The 17,902-nt window shown below is 41.4% G+C and overlaps 3 protein-coding genes and 1 pseudogene across 5 annotated transcripts in view; 2 read left to right on the top strand and 2 right to left on the bottom strand.

Moving 5' to 3' along the window:
• The first annotated feature begins 787 nt into the window (after window positions 1-787).
• On the top strand, window positions 788-2,266 carry LOC131693336 (uncharacterized; annotated as a pseudogene).
• A 2,731-nt stretch (window positions 2,267-4,997) lies between these two features.
• Window positions 4,998-9,039, bottom strand: LOC131676588 (mitochondrial dicarboxylate carrier). Of its 3 annotated transcripts, none has more exons than XM_058955728.1 (5): window positions 8,913-9,039; window positions 6,414-6,764; window positions 6,221-6,347; window positions 5,789-5,921; window positions 4,998-5,726 (listed from the first exon to the last, which is right to left on the bottom strand). In XM_058955728.1, the coding sequence occupies exons 2-5, from the start codon at window positions 6,697-6,699 to the stop codon at window positions 5,403-5,405; spliced, it is 870 nt and encodes a 289-aa protein (XP_058811711.1). In that variant the 5' UTR covers window positions 6,700-6,764; window positions 8,913-9,039; the 3' UTR covers window positions 4,998-5,402. The 3 variants fall into 3 exon arrangements, with proteins under 3 accessions (XP_058811711.1, XP_058811710.1, XP_058811712.1); XM_058955727.1 differs by lacking the exon at window positions 8,913-9,039 and adding an exon at window positions 7,082-7,227; XM_058955729.1 differs by lacking the exon at window positions 8,913-9,039 and adding an exon at window positions 7,082-7,223 and having other exon boundaries at window positions 6,414-6,759.
• Window positions 8,104-14,897, top strand: LOC131676589 (uncharacterized). The gene is made up of 2 exons (XM_058955730.1): window positions 8,104-8,260; window positions 14,143-14,897. The coding sequence occupies exon 2, from the start codon at window positions 14,144-14,146 to the stop codon at window positions 14,864-14,866; it is 723 nt and encodes a 240-aa protein (XP_058811713.1). The 5' UTR covers window positions 8,104-8,260; window position 14,143; the 3' UTR covers window positions 14,867-14,897.
• A 740-nt stretch (window positions 14,898-15,637) lies between these two features.
• LOC131693324 (uncharacterized) overlaps window positions 15,638-17,902 on the bottom strand; it is an 82,546-nt gene continuing 80,281 nt past the window's right edge. The window contains exon 9 of the mRNA XM_058981052.1: window positions 15,638-17,898. Coding sequence (XP_058837035.1) covers window positions 16,424-17,898 — 1,475 coding nt within the window. The 3' untranslated portion in view covers window positions 15,638-16,423. The remainder of the gene's footprint in view (window positions 17,899-17,902) is intronic.

Genomic DNA, 17,902 nt, shown 5'->3' with positions numbered 1-17,902 from the left:
CATCGGCGAGAGAGCGTGCGACAGAAAAAAGCTTAGCACGCATGCGACGTCACGTCGCGTCTGTATAGCGGCCCTTACACGTTCAATATTTTCGTCAATACCAGTATTGACGATATTGTTACAATATTTCAGTCCCTTTTGAAATCCACATCGTCAATAATTTTTTTTCCATTACACGTACAATCAAGGGGCGTGACACTTCCAATAACTTATAAATTATTATATAATTATAATGTTTTTGTAGCTTTATAGACGATTATAGAATATTATAATTTTATAGACAGCTTATACTTTTATATCTTTCGAACTTATTTTCGAACTTATTCCCAGTGTGCGGTGAATTTATGTGAGTTGTCCCTTTTATTTGTTTACATTATTGAAAACATGACGTGTATAACTAAAATTTAAAAATTAAACTCCTTTGTACCTGCGCCATAAAACAAGATATCCGGAAACGATCAACGAGGTCGAATTTCTTATGGGACAGCAGGTACGTACAAGAATGATACTAATTCTCAAACCACGCTTAATATATTCCCACTCTTCCAGAATGTTGAACAAACCTCTCAAGGGTTCTATCGTTGAATTTGAGCAACATTAGCAAAAACACTGAAGGCAGCATCATAATTTACTGCCTGGCTCGGAAGCAAACGGAAGAGATTGTGGAGCTTTTGAAGAGTAAACGGATTGATTGTGAGCCGTATTATGCGTGTCTTGTGTTGAAGCAGAGGCGAGAGGCTTTGCCCGAGACCGTTTTCGGATTATTGTGGCTACGATAGCTTTCAGAATGCGAATCGACAAACCGGATGTTAGACTGGTCATTCACTATAGTGCGTCGAAGGATTTAGAAAGTTATTATCAGGAAGCCGGTAGAGTTGACCGGGATGGACAACCATCCAAACATAATAGGGGATCGACGAGAGCGGCAATTATGATTTTAGTAAAGATACGGAACATTTGTTGAAAGCTATCGAAACCTTCGATGGTGGTACAGGTATAGCGCTGCCGATCGCACTGCTGCACGGCTCCGAAAGCAAGAAACTACGATCATTACTTGAAAATCCCTTGCTCGGTCTCGGGAAGTCACAAGGTGAGGACTGGTGGAAAGCGTTGACCGTTATGCTGGAAAGAGGATTTTTTAAATAATGGAATACAAGTGAATAATTTACATTTATTTGCTGGTTCGATTGCAACCACTGCATGATACAACATCGGACTTTTAAAGCCAGCCAAAGGCGCTCCCAAAGCTACTACCATCACCTGTCAGTGGAAGTTCTCGTATGCTGGAGCAATCAGTTGTGTTAAAACAGGACTTTATTCAGGATATGGTAAAGATTGTCTTGGAAAAGCACTCCGAACTGGCCACCGCGTACGAATGTATGCCCTACACGATTGCTTCGAATCAAGCCCTTCACCAGATGGCTACTATTGGACCGCTGAATTTGGAGGAAATGAATCATGCCAAGTTAGATAGGTTCTCTGATATTAAGATTCAAAAATTTGGCAAAGAATTTCTATCCTGCATTCAACAAAAACTGAACTTCTTACCCGGTATCAGTAACGGCAGTGATGGATTGTCTGTCATGCAGCGGGCTCTGAAGCGGAGCCCATTGACGAAAAGTATGTTGTCACCAACCCAGCAAATTTGAGCCTCTGGTTAGAGGGTCGCTCAGTGGCGGATACTGCCAAGTTTCGAGGCTTGTTAGAGGCATCTAAATGGCTAGCATTTATATGTGGCAATCAAACATGGCTTTCCTTTCTGCTGGACCGGGTGGACATCGATCGTAGCTTGTTTGAACACATCAAATCGAATCTTCCATCCGCTCTGTATGGCATCTAGCTAACTGCTATTAAAAATCAATGCATCCCACATGTTACATTCGATTAAATTAAATTAGTACTGGCATATGTTCACGTAAGGCAACACCTACAATCGCTACAAGTTCAGTTGGAAAATGATGTTGCTCCAGTGACTACAGTAAAACCCGTTCCACCCGCAAATAATCTTTGGGGTGATGAAGACGACGATGAATTATCTGTCGGAGTTAACAGCTTCGTGGAAATTGATCTTATGTACGAGAAAGCCAGCAACAGTCAAAAAGAGAATCAAAAGCCCCAAATGACCGAATGCAACAGCATTGATGACGAGGAAGAAGACTTCGATTTGGATGAAATTGCTGCACTGGAACAGGCGGTGATGCGTCCTTTGGTGGAGGCTCCAATGTTCAAGTCGAGAATACTACGAACAATAGTTACAAATCAATGAGAATCATTCTTTCGACACAGGGCATTAAATGCATTTTGGAAGCCATGTTTCAAATAAATGTTTTTTTAGTTAAAAAAAGATTAAAGATAAACTGGGATTCTTGTAAACATATCGAAGCCCCTTTGCGGAATTTCATAATTGCCGTCATCGGCTTTTGCTTCAAATCATTTCCACTAATTTCTTCATATCATTAACAACTATACCATTTTACGACACTTTTTTTTCAATGTTCATTGAATTCCTTTCACTGCCGGAATCTGCGATTTCACCAAACCTTGATTGTCGTCTGCCTGGAGAACTATACCATATTACTGTACAAAAGAAGCAAATGCAAAATCAGACCGGATTGATTAATTTGAACTAGTTTGTGACATTACCTGGCTCTCGTTCAGCTTATTGGTGACAGATTAGGCCGCGGATTTTCCTGGTTGCGTGCCAGAAAATCGAGGATAACACACGATTGGCCTATTTGCGCATGCATCGAATGTTTGTTCTGTTGATCGGTAAAGTCATTTGAATATTAAAATGAAATGGTGAAGACATTTATGGGTGAAACTTACCGAAAGAAAAAGCACCTTGCTATTGTGTGGCGTTGCTGTATCTACTGTTGCGGAATCTGGGTGATGATAATTCTATTTTGTGGTTGTTGCTGCTGCTATCAACCAATGGTCATCTAGTTGCGGTTGCTGAATTAACGTCAAACCCTGTGGCAGAACCGTCGTTAGAACGTTATTGCAACCGACCGGATGGTGGAAAGTCTCAATTTGCTGATGCTGCTGTGAAATATTGGTGACTGGCGCTGACGTAGTGGCTGTTCCGGTTGGGATGGTTGAATCACTATCGGTGTTAATACATCTATTCGGAGACGTAAGTCTTTCTGGCTCACATGGCACAAATGACACAACCTATTGTAATTAGTACCGGTTGTGTCGCTGGAGCCGGATACTAATCAGAACCCGCCAGAATTATATGTAAATATTTGGGTACTTACCATTTCTTGCAACACCAATTTTTCATTGTTTGTAACTATGGTAACTTTTCTTCGAATTTTTTTCGAACTTTCAACACTTCGAATACAGTTATAACTTTTATAGACAATTATAAATAAATATAAGGGGATATAAAAATGTAAAATCATGTGAAATATTTTTATAAAAGAGTGTCACGCCCTCGCGTACAATACTTTTGTCAATACACTCTAGTATTGACAAAAATATTGAACAAGTAAGGCCCGCTTTTGTGTTGCAGTCGTTCAAATCGTCTACAATCGTCAGATGTCTACAACGATTTGAACGACGCAACAGAAACGGATGTGACGTGACGTCGCATGTGTGCTAAGCTTTTTTTTTTTCTCTGACGAGTCACACGCTCTCTCGCCGATGCTCAGCGATCGTTCCTCTCCGCTGGCTGGAAATGGTGAGTGCCAAATCGGCACCCACATCAAATTGAACACGTACGATCTTGTTCGGCGTCAGTTCACTTTTGACTGTCGGTTTCGCGTTCGTGTGTGTCGCTTTCTATTCTGAGGACCGTTTCCGGGGCCGGTGTCGCTGTGCGTTCGGTGAAAACGGGTTCGAGTTTCCTTCGCGGCGATCAAAATTCATATTTTAGAAGTAGTTATAAAAGAAAATAGCTTCGTTTTAGATTAGAAGTGCGGTAAATCGGGTCGGTACGAAAATTGCGTCGGTTGAAACGATCAGTGAAAATCGTGCTGCGCGTTCGATGCATTTCAGTACAATGCAATCAGTTTGTCTATTTTTTCTCTATTTAGTGATTTTTTTCTCGTTCGCGTCTATACAAATGCTGTGGAAATATAAAGGAAAATGTTGCCACTGGTTTTTCATCTCTTTTTGTTATTCGATGGTGGATGGCAATCGCATTCCGGAAGTGGCGGGTGTGTTGGGATCGCATTAGTAAATGCTACGGTGTGAAGATCATGCATTCAGAAATGCAATCAAAATGGCCTTTTTGTGGGTGTGTGTGTGCTAAAAGAAAAAAAAATGGTTTCTGTGCGCATTGAAAAATATTCATAATTCGACCGAGCTTCAGTGAAGAAATCGCCGCTTCTGAATTGCTGCGTGAGTGGAATCGAGCAGTGCAGCCAGTTTATCAACTATTTTACGGTATGTAAGTGTTATCGTTGGGAGTTATTTTTAAATATTGTCCTGAGTGATTTTGAATATACTTAATCTTTTTTAGGTTTAAGTAAGACAGCTAGTCTAATGGGTTTCCTCAACTTTATCAAATCCTGCTCGTTTTTAGGCCTTAGTTTGTATTTACTAACGGTGAATAATTCTGATTATGCTGGCGACATACCTGTATGATTCTTGAAGCGTATCTATTTTGAATATTATAATCGCGGATTGTTTTTCCAGAAAATTACAGCAGTAAATTATAACCGACATGGCAAATGACAACGCGTTTTTTTGCAGTTTACGATCGCAGTAATCCGTGCGTCGGAACGGACATAATGCGTCATTTTTAACGAAAACCATAAATAAGTCATTCTTAGGCGAGCCTTACACATATTACGGTAATATGGTAAATGCAATTCGAATTTTATGTTGCCATAATTTTTAAATATAGCTCCAATATTCGCTTTGCAGTCCTATCAGTAGCTAACCGAATCAATGATCTTAATTATTTACTCTGAATTTTGAATACAACAAAGAAAATTGTTCTTTTCCGTATTGTTCCGTTAAGGAATTTCTTTTTCATGATAACTTCACGATTGAAACACATAACTATATACCTTTTTATTAATTAAACATTTTTTCACATTTTTCATCTCATAATTAACAAAAATATAAAACTTTCTGTTCTCTTAATAACGAACTAGTGTCAGTGGAATGTTAGTTCTGATTCGTTGGTTCTCACATGTAGTCAGCCCTTATTGAGTAGTTTTTGAAACTTATCCCATGGATAGAGTGCCTTTGGCAAACGTTTCAATTTTTGTTCTTCGAGACAAACGGAAAAAGCAACCGAAATGCAACTGTTTATCATCTAGCTACGGCAAACACAACAGATAACAGACTGAGTACCCGTAATTCTAAAACACAAACAGACAGTGCAACAACATAAACCAAGCCCACATGCCGTGGGGTTAACAAAGAGTCCACCCGGTCACGGACACTGCTTACTGCTTCTGCTCCGGCTTCAGATAGCCCAGGTTCATTCGCAGCTGTTCGAGAAACACAAACGTCAGAATGGTGTGCGGTCCCAGACGCACGAAGGCCGGCACGTAACCCTTGAAGAACCCGAGCGGACCGAGCCGGGCCGTGTACTTGACGATGGCCCACAGGTTAGCGAACTCGCCCGGTTTAGCGTTCATGGCACGCGTTTTCAGCACGTCCAGTGGCTGCGTCAGGGTGGTCGCAATCGCACCAGCCGTCAGCGACGACAGGAAGTGGGTCGTCAGATTGTCGCCAAAGTGACCCGAGCGGAGCAGGGCGTCCTTGACCTGGTGGGTGGGGTGATAAAAATTGATTAAATTTATCGCGTTTAATGGGGGGCAAAACTTACCAGATCGTAAAAACACAGCTGCCCAATGGTCATAAGCACGGCACGTGAGGTGGCAGTGGAGGCACCGGAAAATAAGCGAGCGAAACCTTCTTCGCGGAAAACACGGAACAACCCGTCGACAGCGTGTTTGTAGCTGAAATTGTATAAGTTTGTTTTAGAAATTTAACCAAGAAACTGTATTTCCCAGAATTGAAGAACTTTTCTGTGGAAGTCTGCCCTCTTCTATGTTCATTGACATTTTCAAATAACTATTTTTTAGAATTCTTATTCAATGGTATGGAAATCAAGATGAAACAGAAGCGTTGTAGTTTGTTTTGGCATCTGTTGTGTTGTTTTGAGTGTGAAATAAAATACGATTGACGTAAACCCCACCGGAGCTCACTATCGAAGATCGTTCAATCGACAAATTTACTAGTCCATTTCAATACTCACTTTCTTCTCTGATCCGCCGGTAGCTTGATGTCGTTCTGCATGCGCACATTCACCATATCGGCAGGAGTTCCAACCAAACCGCCCGCTGCACCAGCCATACCCGCTAGCACTGCTTTACCGAAGAAGCCTACAAAAAAATGAAATTCAAAGCAAACCGAAAACATCGCTCCACCTCCCCCCCAAAAAAACTCACCAGTATCACTTCCCATAGCCTGCTTACCGACCTCGTAGATTCCGAACCGGGTCGTCGAGTAGGTCAGCTGTCGCAGCAACGAAGCGGACAGACCATTATACAGTGCCAGAACACCCTGCGTTCGGATCACCTTCCCGGTTAGCTGTAGCAGCGAAATTTTCCCCTCCTGCTGGGTTTGCAGTTGAACCTTCAGCAGATCCAGCGGATGGGTACAGCAGGCAGCGCCAGCGCTAGCCAGACCACCAAAGTACCAATAGGAGACCCGTTTCCGCTTGTCATCGGCCATTTTGTGGTTGTGGGTGGTACTTAGGCTGACACTAACCGGATGACCTTGTGTAGCGTGCTGCTGCTCTGAAAAGCGAAGAGCATGATCATATGATCGTCTGGTGAAACCTATGATCCATTAAGGAGCGTCTTATCAGCTCATCGTCGGTTTGAATCACGGGCATGGTTGTAGTGATGTAACTGCACCCGACGTCAACAAATCACTACTTTGACCGTGAACGAGAATTTCGAGATGATAAATTTGGCCTGACGGGACACACCCCTTTTTCGCCGTAGAAACACTGTGTCACTACCATGTGGCGACAGTGCAATTTGCGACGATATATTTATTTTTAGATAAAGAGAATTTCAAATTAAAAGATAAAGAGGAAAGGTTACTGTACCGTTTGTTGTGCACTGCACCGACCGCACCGAACGAGAGGAAAATTACGTGTTTATGTGTGATGACAGCTGGTATGAAAGCTTTTTAATTTTTGGCACAGATCCTAAACACAGACCAAGCTGATCTGTATGAAAGCTTTCGTTACGAAGGGTGAACGAACGATGTGTGACAGCTGCTCAATGAAACTTTTCATTAAGTACATTGAGGTGATTTAAGAACGAAGTAATTTCATAAATTTGAATAAATTATTAGTCAAAATTCTAAGACAAAACATATACTCTTATTTTAAACTGACTTACGCATGCATTAAAATAAATTAATCTCGATTTATAAAAAAAAAAGTTCAAAAGATGCTACATAGCTGCCATCTGATTGTAGCTAGCGTAAATCGCACGTAAAGCTCTCAAGACGGCACTAAATTCACCACTTTAGGCTTTCAGTCAGGGTGGCCAGACTTGCCGACTAAAACTAACAACGACATATCTAATTCCTACTGAAAATTACAAATTTTTATGGATCTTGCACATGACCTAGATTACGTCTGCGTTTGGTCAAAAATCCCAAGGGCCAAAGATTGAGTTGTGACTGTTTTCAATTTCTTTGATGCGTCTTTTGCGTTGATATTAATACATATTTAATAAATAAACAATTCTAAATTAGACGCAAGTATACAGATTATAAGAAAAAATCAATAAAATCGTATTTATTCTGCACTTTTTGAGATAGTAACCATATTTTCAACAATTAATTGCAAAACGAAATAAATTTAAAAAACGGTCGAACCATGCGCTAGTAGGATTACTGCATTGCAATGTAAAGATTTTTTTGAAGTTCGCGTATTAATCAATTTTCTATATACTTTTTTTATAGTAAATGATACATCTGTACGCGTGAAAATTATCGAAATTCCTTAACCTTCCTCGAATCCAAACAAATACAATATTATTTTTTATGGATTATAGATTTTCCATAAAATCGCATGGCAGCACTGGACAACAGCAACCGAACTGTCAAACGGCTCAGCTGATCAGCGACCATTCGGCAACATTCAATTTTTCATTCGCGAAGTTTGTTTGCACGTGCATTTAGCACTGTCCCTAAAAGTGATAACGAAATTGTTATTCTACAGCCTATCGCAGCATTTATCGGGTTTAATTAATATTGCACACTAGACTCGAAGGTAAGTTTGTTTTGCTTGTTAGGAATCGAATAATTTGTAAGAAGAAGTTCTATTCGTTGCCATGCGATATTCGCTGATGGGAAACCGCTAATCATGTTTTGTTTACTCTCTCTCTCTCTCGCTTCAAATTTTGATGTACTTGAATGTGGGTGTGTTGGTGCCTATATAAACAAAAGTGATCATCCGAAAGCGTGCGTTTTTTTGCTTTCAAGGTCGGCTTTGCTGTATGGGGAAAGATGGGCCCCCACTGATTGCATGTAACAGCTTCGTAAAAATTATCAGTTGAACAGACATTACATAATTTACTGAACAACAGCTGTTCTCTTTAATGATTTAGGTAGACACTTTAAACCGTTACATTGAACAAAGTTGCTACTGTGTTATGTTAACAGAAACTAGTTCCGGAGAATTCTGCTTCCTATACTGAACCAGTTCCGAACTTGCTCTGCACGGTGTCCATTCAAAAATCGAGCCTGGCAGTTATTGCGTAAGAATAAGGATTTCACTTCATACTATCGTCACATCGACTCCCAACCGCCTACTAGATCGAGCTTCAATCCATTTGGTTTTAAATCGTAACACACGTCACCACCGTTATCACTACCGTCAGAGATGTGCAATCAAGGGACGGATCATGTAACGGATCACTTACTTGATGCACGTCGCAAACCAACTTCACCAAACACTCTTGAATGACCGGCTGCACTGGACTAACTCTGCCTGGCTCGTCGAGCGATTATCAGCAGTTGATGGCTATGACTTATGGGGTTCGTCAAATAGGCACTATACGGTAGATAAGGGGAAATTGCGCGCGATGAGAGGGTGCGAAAAAAAACTCGGTTTGGCGAGGGGCTGATAGGGTGACCATCCGGGGGTGTACAAAAAAAAAATTACGATTATTTTTATTTCCTCTAAGGGTTTATAATTTCTAAACTTTTGCTACTTTTCTTATCTTCTCTTTCGACCATCACATGATACTCCTCTTTTTCATTGCTATCAAACAATATTTCGTATCGAGTATCACAATCACATTCGTTGATAGAGCAGTGAGTATTCGACCAACCACCCTCTCGGATAAGTCAAATCGATAAGCTGCTGCGCCTACAATATTTTTGCTGGGTTTAATTTGATAAACTAGGAGCCTTATATGCAGGGGAAGTACGCCTTGTTGAGTCTGAGTAGAATGATGTTTCTTGCTACCAAACCAATACGCGATCTCTTTGAGCGATTAGATGATACTTTCAGAGTTATGGACAGGCACAAGTATTTCTTTTTATAAAGATGGGGCGGATTAATGCTGTGCATGTGGCCTTCGATCTTCGTTGGCACGGATATCTTCATGGCTGGTTGGTGGATGTGTTCCTACTTTTAATTAAACTGCTCAAATCGACTCTTTGTGGTAGAAGGGCAGGCCTTCCATCTGGAAAATGTTGATTGTCGTTTTTGAACTGTTTCGCTCGACCAGTTACTTTGGCTGATGGATACGCTTCCTCAGCTGGGTTTGGTTTCAAATAGGCATTCGGTTCTAGCAGGTTTGGTCGTTTGAGGGATTCGTCGTTTCCAGGAGTAGAGTCACTGATCAAGTATATTTTTCTAACCCACAATATAATGACTACCAATAACTTCTAGAAGAGGAATTTTTAATGTAGAATAAATGTAAGCTAATGTAGAATAAATGTAAACAAGTTACAATTTAAGTGTACTAGACCGGCAACATTTTTGACTTTTTTTTTGGAACACTGCTAACACAAATGGTAATTGGATGCACAAATCATATGCAAAATATGAGCTGTTTCCGATAGCTCTAGTTCACCCACAACAGGTTTCAAATTTCTATAGCAATATACATGGAAACTCGGAAAAAAAACTTAAACTCAAATAAAAAGTTGCACAGTAACTCTGCATACCTCAAAACTTATGGTCACATAGCTTGTTTTACAACGAACAGTTCTATGGAAGGTTGAATATTGATTGGACGTTACTCGATAGTTATTTAACTGTGAAGAACAACCGATTTTTCTTTAAAATTTCCTATTGCAAGTATGTGTGAGAAAGAGAGGCAAAACATAATTTTATATTAGAATATCTTTTTATTACAAAATTGGATTAATTAGCTGTCTTCAGAAATGTTGATCCTTACAATTTAAGCTATATATCTGTAGATTACGGGATGCACAAAATAATACTGGCATATTTTACTGAATTTATTGTTTCTTTTGCCTATTTTTCATATATGTTCACAAACTTGAAAACTCTTGTGAGTGAACTAGAGTTTTCGGAAAAAGTTCATATTTGACAAATGGTATGTGAAGCCAATTACCGTTTGATTTAACAATGTTCCGAAAAAAAGTTAAAATTGTTGCCGGTCATTGGTGTACAAACCGAACGCTTTAAAGATGAAAAGTTTTAAATATAGGTTCCGATAAAAATTTGCTTCAATCAGCATTCGTATTTGGTTGCTTTGGGGCAAACGGAGGGCTGTACAATATCGAGAATGAACTATTAGTGAGCTGTACACGGCTGGTGGATGAAGGCCATCATTTTCATTTCCGATGAGTGAAGGGAACCTACACGAAAACTCGATTTTAGTTCGCCTGACCGAAGCTCGTCCGTGATTGGTTTCTGCTAATTTCATGCACTGAGCCGCAAATCTTGAACATAAAGCTTTGTGATTTTGGTCGGTTTCAACAAGTTCACTTGTCAGATGTCCGGAGACTGTGTTAACACCGGGAGAGAAGGGGGTTTTTAGGATTCATACCCAAAAAGGCAAGGTAAAATCGTTACTCAAAGAAACATCGCCCCTAAGATTCAGAGAAATTAAAAGCCTCTTTTCTTTTTGTTGTCATTTTGTTGTTGAATTGAAACGCCGAAATCGCTCGATCAATTTCGAGTCGTCTAAAACTCGAGAATTCTAACCAACTGGGCCTCTGAGACCCCTTGCCTTTACTAGTGTTCAAGACTAAGGAGACATATACAACTGTTGTGAAATAAGAATTCGCGAGTAAGGATTATCTTATTTGTAGTCTTGTAAAACATAGTAGACAAAAAGCAAAACAGAAACAAGAAGCGGACTTTATTCAAGTTTATATTAGTATAGATAACAATGAACGAAGAACGTGACACGTGGATTCTATTCATTCAGGGCGGAAAATTTGATCACGATAGTCAGGATAGTTTTGGTGTTAAAGCGCTGCTGATATGCCAGAATTGGACCTCACCTTATATCGTTCCTCAGCTTCATCAAACCACATATTTTTACTCAGTACACCCCGCTAGAAAATGGACGGTTGCTACCTATAAGCCTGTTGTGAAATCACAATACAGAGGAGCTACAACAATCGTCACCACCAATATATAATTCAATAGCGATGTCCGCTCAAAATTATCACATCCACTCTACCAATGTGGCAAATTCAAGCAGATGAATCTTGAAGAAAGCTAATTACCGTTAGTAAACAATGTCTGTGTCGCAATGGGGATCTTTAGGGGTGTGCGGGTTAAGGCATTTTCTGATGCAGATTAGTACTGTGAGTTAATATCTGAATCCTTTTTCTGTTTTTAAGCCCGAAACTATTGAAAATTATTTTTTTTTAGTTTGTTTCCTTCTAGGGCAATAACACATCAAAACCTATGCGACTTGTATACGGGCGAACCAATGAAGCGTGCGTTTACACCTAGACCATTGACGAGGAAGGTAATCCATCACATATTTTGCGCGATATCTCAGCCGGAGTTATCAGCAACGAACGAATAACGCTGCCCCATTTAGAGATGGTAGATCGGTAGTGGTGCGTCTTTTGGTTGATAAAGCTCCCTCATTTAGCACTGATAGATGGTAGTATAACAAATTCAATCATGCCGTTTGCTCAAAGACGAATTTTGTAAAATTTTTCCGAAATCAGCAGTTTTTCTAACAAATCTACACAGTGCGTGAACTGGCAAAGCAAGTTCGCTATCGTAAGACAGAGGCATGTCTGCACATTAGTTCCACATTCGTTTTACAACACATTTGGAATTTGGCTCTAAAATACCTCGAATCCTTTTTAGCTTGGCTATCGTTCATAAAAGAGAGGCCCTATTCTCACAGTCACGTCACCTAGTGACTCAAGGACTGTGAGAATCGGGCCCGAGTTGTACGACTGACTAGTGCGAATACATGCTCGAAAAATTCAATCGCAGTGCTACAGATGTTCATATGGTTGTGACAGGTGACGTATCATGGATCTATGTGTATGAACCCGAAACTACCAATCTTCGGGGACCAGCATTTTAGGAAGCCTACAAGGAAGAACAATTGAATGCGAGACTATCCATGGCTTGGAAGTGCTTTTCGATAGGAAGTTGAGCTTTTCCGGCCATATCACCGCGACAACTGCTAATGATTTCAGAATGCTAACCGGCACACCTGATTTCGATGATTTCTACACACAAAAATCACTTTTCTGTGCCCTGATCAGCAATGTTCTGGAGTACGTTGTGCAAATGTGGGCACTAAAGTGACCGACTAGAACGTATACAAAGATGTTTCGTGCGGTTCCCCCTCAGGAAACTACCATGGAATGATCCAGTTATATTGCCTCCTTACGCCGATAAATGTATGTACTCGGTCTGCAGACTCGGGCGACTCGTTATATCTTCCTGCAAAGAGTTTAAGTTTTCGACTTGCTGTCAAGTAATATCGACAGGCCAGATCTTCTCTCGGACGTTTATCCCCGTATTTTTCGTAATCTTACACTGTTGTGGAGCTCTAGACACCGTGTGCTGCATATGGACAAAATCGTCCACTGGAAAGATTTTACCACAGATTTAACGATACTTCGTCATTGTTTGACTTCAACATTTCCAAGCATAGATACAAGTTATTAATAAGAAATATATAGTTTTAAATGATATCTGTACGGTGTACTGAAGATTAGAAATAAATAAAATATAAATTATCGCAAAAAAACATCTTTGAACCAAGCATAGATCCGGCTGAATTCGAAACGGTGATAGGAGTTATTTCGTTCATGCAGAATGTTCACTCGCTGTGTGGTACATTACACCGCCTTGCCGGAACCACGTTGATCTGTAGTGCTCGCCAATTGTTGTGATGTCCTCACCTTAGGGATTGATGACACGGCCGGCCAAAAATTCCAATCAAATCTTACCTGTTTTTTTGGATGCACTTCCAGCTTATACTTATGTGAGTGATTATTGAGCCGGTCACCAAACGATGGAGAGTCGACTTTGAACGGCGAGAGGCACCTGCTGTTGGAATGGTGCAAAGTTTGCACTATCGAATACTCATTTTGATAATAAAATTTCATCATTTGGACGTGTCAATCTTGTTCATCGTTATTGACGCACTATTTCGTGCACGATGAAGCTATGAACAAACATTTTCCTAAATGGCGTTTCCTGGAAGTAACCAAACACAAACCACAGTTGGTCACTCTATTATCGAACGCCACACACCCGTTCCCCTATCATCATAACTCATCGTTTCCCGTTTGCTATGATTGCTCTCCAGTTCAAACGCGCATAGAGATAACAGTGTGCTACTCAGCAGTTCCGCCAAAAATGGATGTTTGCTATGTCTTTATTTTGAACTTTATTTTTGCTACCACCGAAAAAAATTCGGGCAAGCATAACCGCGACTCGTGACGTCTGTGAATCAGCGGTTAGTAGTTTCATTCTTGACACAGTACCAATTGACGAGTTTGTTTCTTTGGTTCGGTTATTTCCACTCCTATGGTGCGTATGTGAAGAGGCATGCGTTCTGGGTGTTTTATGTTTCGTAACTACTCCCAATCTGTAAAAAAAAAACTAATTTCGCTAAGTTAAAGCAAAAACTATCAACGAACCAATTAACACCGCCCGCATTTTTTCTCCATTATCAGGATGGCCCTCCCACTGCTAGCGAACTGCGGTCTGAGTAACCAGACACTACCCAGACTGACCTTAATCAAACAGCAAACCGCAGTCGACGGTAGCTTCCTGATTGCTTCCGTGCTCGGACACAGGCTCAAATCGGACAAAGACACCCGCGTTTTGCTAGTGGCGGCACAGCATGGCTACGGTCACTACAGCAGCGCGTGTGCGAAACTAGCCTACAATCTGGGACCGGCACGTGATTCCGGCCAGCTGTTGGTACTGGACGTGGGAGCAGAGCTGACCCAGAACTATCCCGTCTGTCCGAATGTGGACACCGTTCGGGAGCGAATTGAGACGGTGCTGGCTGCATCACCGAAGGTGACCATCATCATTGACGATCTGACGTACCTGCTGAACTACGGACACACCGAGACGGAGTTGATCCAGCTGGTGGAGCAGTTCGTCGCTCGACGAGGTCCCGAACAGTCATTTGTCATCAAACTGAATACGGCGGACTTGTTCGAATGGCTTTGCGCTAATTTGGACGATTTGGCCCAGACGGAGGTGCGACTGGAGACGCTTAGTTCGGGTAATTTTCGGGAGGTTGACGGTCGGTTGAGTGTCAGTCGAATGGTGGGGGACGATGAGTTGATTTGTTTGAAGCAGCAGGAGAAATCGGTGCTCTACAAAGTCAACGATCGGAACGTGAAGGTTTTTGTGCCAGGGGAAATTGGAATTAAACATTTGTAATACCTATGAAGATTTTTACGGTGAGTACAGAAGCAAGAAAATGATTTTTTTTTATTGAGAGAAAGCCGTTGTATTCATAAATGAATTGATGTGATATACCTGTTGATTTTTTTTATATGGGCAATAGCAAAAGATGTTAATAATAATCAAAAAAGGGGATATAATATGTCAAAAATAGTATGTCATTCTGCATTACGACGGATCGCACTTTCAATCGAATGTTATTTGCATTCTGAATGAACGCATAAATTCTTTGGGAAAATCCATCGTAAAGCAGAAGACTGATAGCGGATTTTGGACAAAACATTCGAAGCGTTAGAAAATTGAATGGTGGAGCAGGTAATACAAAAATTTGAAGAGAAGATAATGTAGTAAACGGCGGACTCATCATTGGAACTAATCCTGAGAGTTGTTCGATCATCTGCTGACAAAGTTTCAAGGATTGAAAGAAGTCGCATGAATGGTAAGTATTGCAAAATTTGATAACTACACCAATCGGAGGAAATTAATTGAACATTGCAATAATTTTTTTTACCAACCTTCAAATTCGACAGAAGGCTATTGAACAAATCTATAACGCGTTTGCCGACTATTTAAAAAAGCAGAACACATTCTCGGAATAACGAATTGGATTGTCGAGTAGCAGAAGCGGAAGCCGTAACCTCAAAACGTTAGGATGATAGAAATTGTTGAGAAAAGACAAACAACATAAACGCCAACTAGAACAGGATCCTAGAGGACACAACTGCAGCAAATAAAACGTTCTCAAAACTCATTTAAAAAATTTATTCGGCTTTCAATGTTTTTCATACGTTTCTGTTGTTGATATTCCAGTAAAAAAGCTTCGTCATACAACACGATGAGATATTTTTGCTGGTCACGACTTCACTCCTACCGCAATTTAATTCTACATAAACATTTAATCGATGCCGTAGTTTAATTTTGTGTGATTCCTACCGTGTGATGAAATTTCTTCTCGTAGCATAGATAGTATACAGAGTAAGCTAAGAATTCGGACTAATCGGATCATGCAGACGTTTGCTTGTAATTATAATATATGTTTCTCACACTGAAAAATTTAACGATTCCTAACACAACACACATGATCTCTTTCATTCGTTCTCCATAAAACATTCTTCTTTGGCTCCTATTTACACAATGATGATTATTACAATTAATTTGCAGTCGATATCGGTCGAAATTTTATCACGCTCCCTACTGATAGTTCAGGCGAAGATCAACAGATCGCGAATGTAAAAGAATAGCTCTAAGCGGTCAACTTCAAACATTAACTGGGCTGATTTTCGGTGTGTATGATGTGTCTAACAATTAAGTGGAGTTCATGATTGTTCTTAGCTTGCTTGCTTCCTAACTGGGAGGGGGCATAAACGAGTAACGGGAGTCGGACTTATTTTCTTCTTTTAAATTTCAATCCGTAGTGAAGATTTTGAAATAAGCAACTGTCATTTTCCTATCATATTAACATAATATGAACAAACTACGATAGTACGGAGTTCACTAATCTATAAGTAGCGCCCTTGAAGCAGATGGACCTGTTCACTTTTTCGCCTCGAACTTTTGCTGCAGCGAAGCCACGTTGGACACTTTCCCTGGGACCGGCCGAGCCGCCGCTGTCAGGATTTTACTGCTAGCGTTTGCGACCTTAGGTTTCACTACGTTTTCCGGCTTGGCCGAAGTTTTTGGCTTCTGGGGAGCGCTGGTCTTGGCACTGACCAGACCCCCATTCTGGATGGAACCCTTCGGTGATGGACTTCTCGTTCGGACGGTACTGCTGTTTAGTGGTTTTTTCGATGCTGCTGCTCCTCCTCCGGTTGACAATCCGGGTGGTGTTGGATTTCGGCTCAGCTTCGGTTTTGATTCGCCGACGCCATTGACCAACTTGTCTTGATTGATTTTGGACTTGGTGGCTGTAACGACAGAACCTGGGCGCGTATTGCTTAATGTGCTGTGGTAAGGCTTATAGGGCACAGGAGCTGTTTTTTTCGCTACCACAGCAGACTTGCTGGACTCGATGGGTCCTTGGAACTGTAGACTACTCAACACGTTTCCACCGTTCTTAAAACTACTTAGATTAGTTGAAACACTTTCTGGTTTAGAGGGTGCCACTCGAGCTATCGGAGTGTTGATCGCTGACGGCCTTAAATACCCGCTGGAAGTGGTGCTGGCGCTGGATTTCAAATTCGGCGGATAAGATTCTTCCTCTTCCTCATCGGTAGCTCCACCCTCTTCCTCATCTTGAATTTCCGAAGTATTAACGTAGGTTGGTTCGTCGTCTTCCTCCTCCTCGGCTCGCGGCGCCTGACCTTTTCCAGATCCCCGCTTTAGCGTCGTCGCAATGTAAACCGAGTCACTTCCCCGGCTCTCGATCTCATTCACAATCTCTCCGAGAAGACCCATACTTTCTGAACTACCGGATGACAGTGTCGGTGGTGACATGGTATTCGGCGGCGAAGGCGATTCATCAATCACCGAGTAGATGTTGTCGTTTCCATGCGCCTTCGGAGACCTGATCGGTCTCACCGAACTTTCCACATCGTGGCAATCGTCATACTCGTTCCGGGGTGTCACAATGGTGACTGACTTCGGTGGAGGCGGATTTTGATATCCCGGGACACCGGGGATCTTCATTCCGGTGATGGCCGGTGCTGGAGGGACTGGTGGTCGTGGTGGTGGCATAGTTGGGCGCGATCCTACCATGCTCTGGGGTCGCTTCAGTGTCGTTGGTTTTCGTGGTGATTCTGTTGCTGCCTGACCGTCTCCCGGCAAACGTTTACCTGTCACTTCGGGTGCACGCATACTTTTAGCTCGCTGGACACTGACAGAGACGGTCGCCACCGGCTCGGAATCGTTCAGTTTTGGCATGCTTTTGGCCAGATCAGCTGAAATTGGCATAGGAGCTGAGATTTGAAGGTTTTTAAGTTTTTCTTTATCGACGATTTTGATGTTTTTGGGTTCTGGTTTCTGAGGTTTCTCGTCCTTTTTCAAGTAGGACGTTATTCGATTCAGCTTGCCTTC

This window comes from Topomyia yanbarensis, chromosome 1, assembly GCF_030247195.1.
Source record: "Topomyia yanbarensis strain Yona2022 chromosome 1, ASM3024719v1, whole genome shotgun sequence".
Lineage (NCBI taxonomy): Eukaryota > Metazoa > Arthropoda > Insecta > Diptera > Culicidae > Topomyia > Topomyia yanbarensis.
The sequence above is the reverse complement of the archived record's forward strand: the minus strand, read 5'-3'. Positions and strand labels throughout refer to the sequence as shown.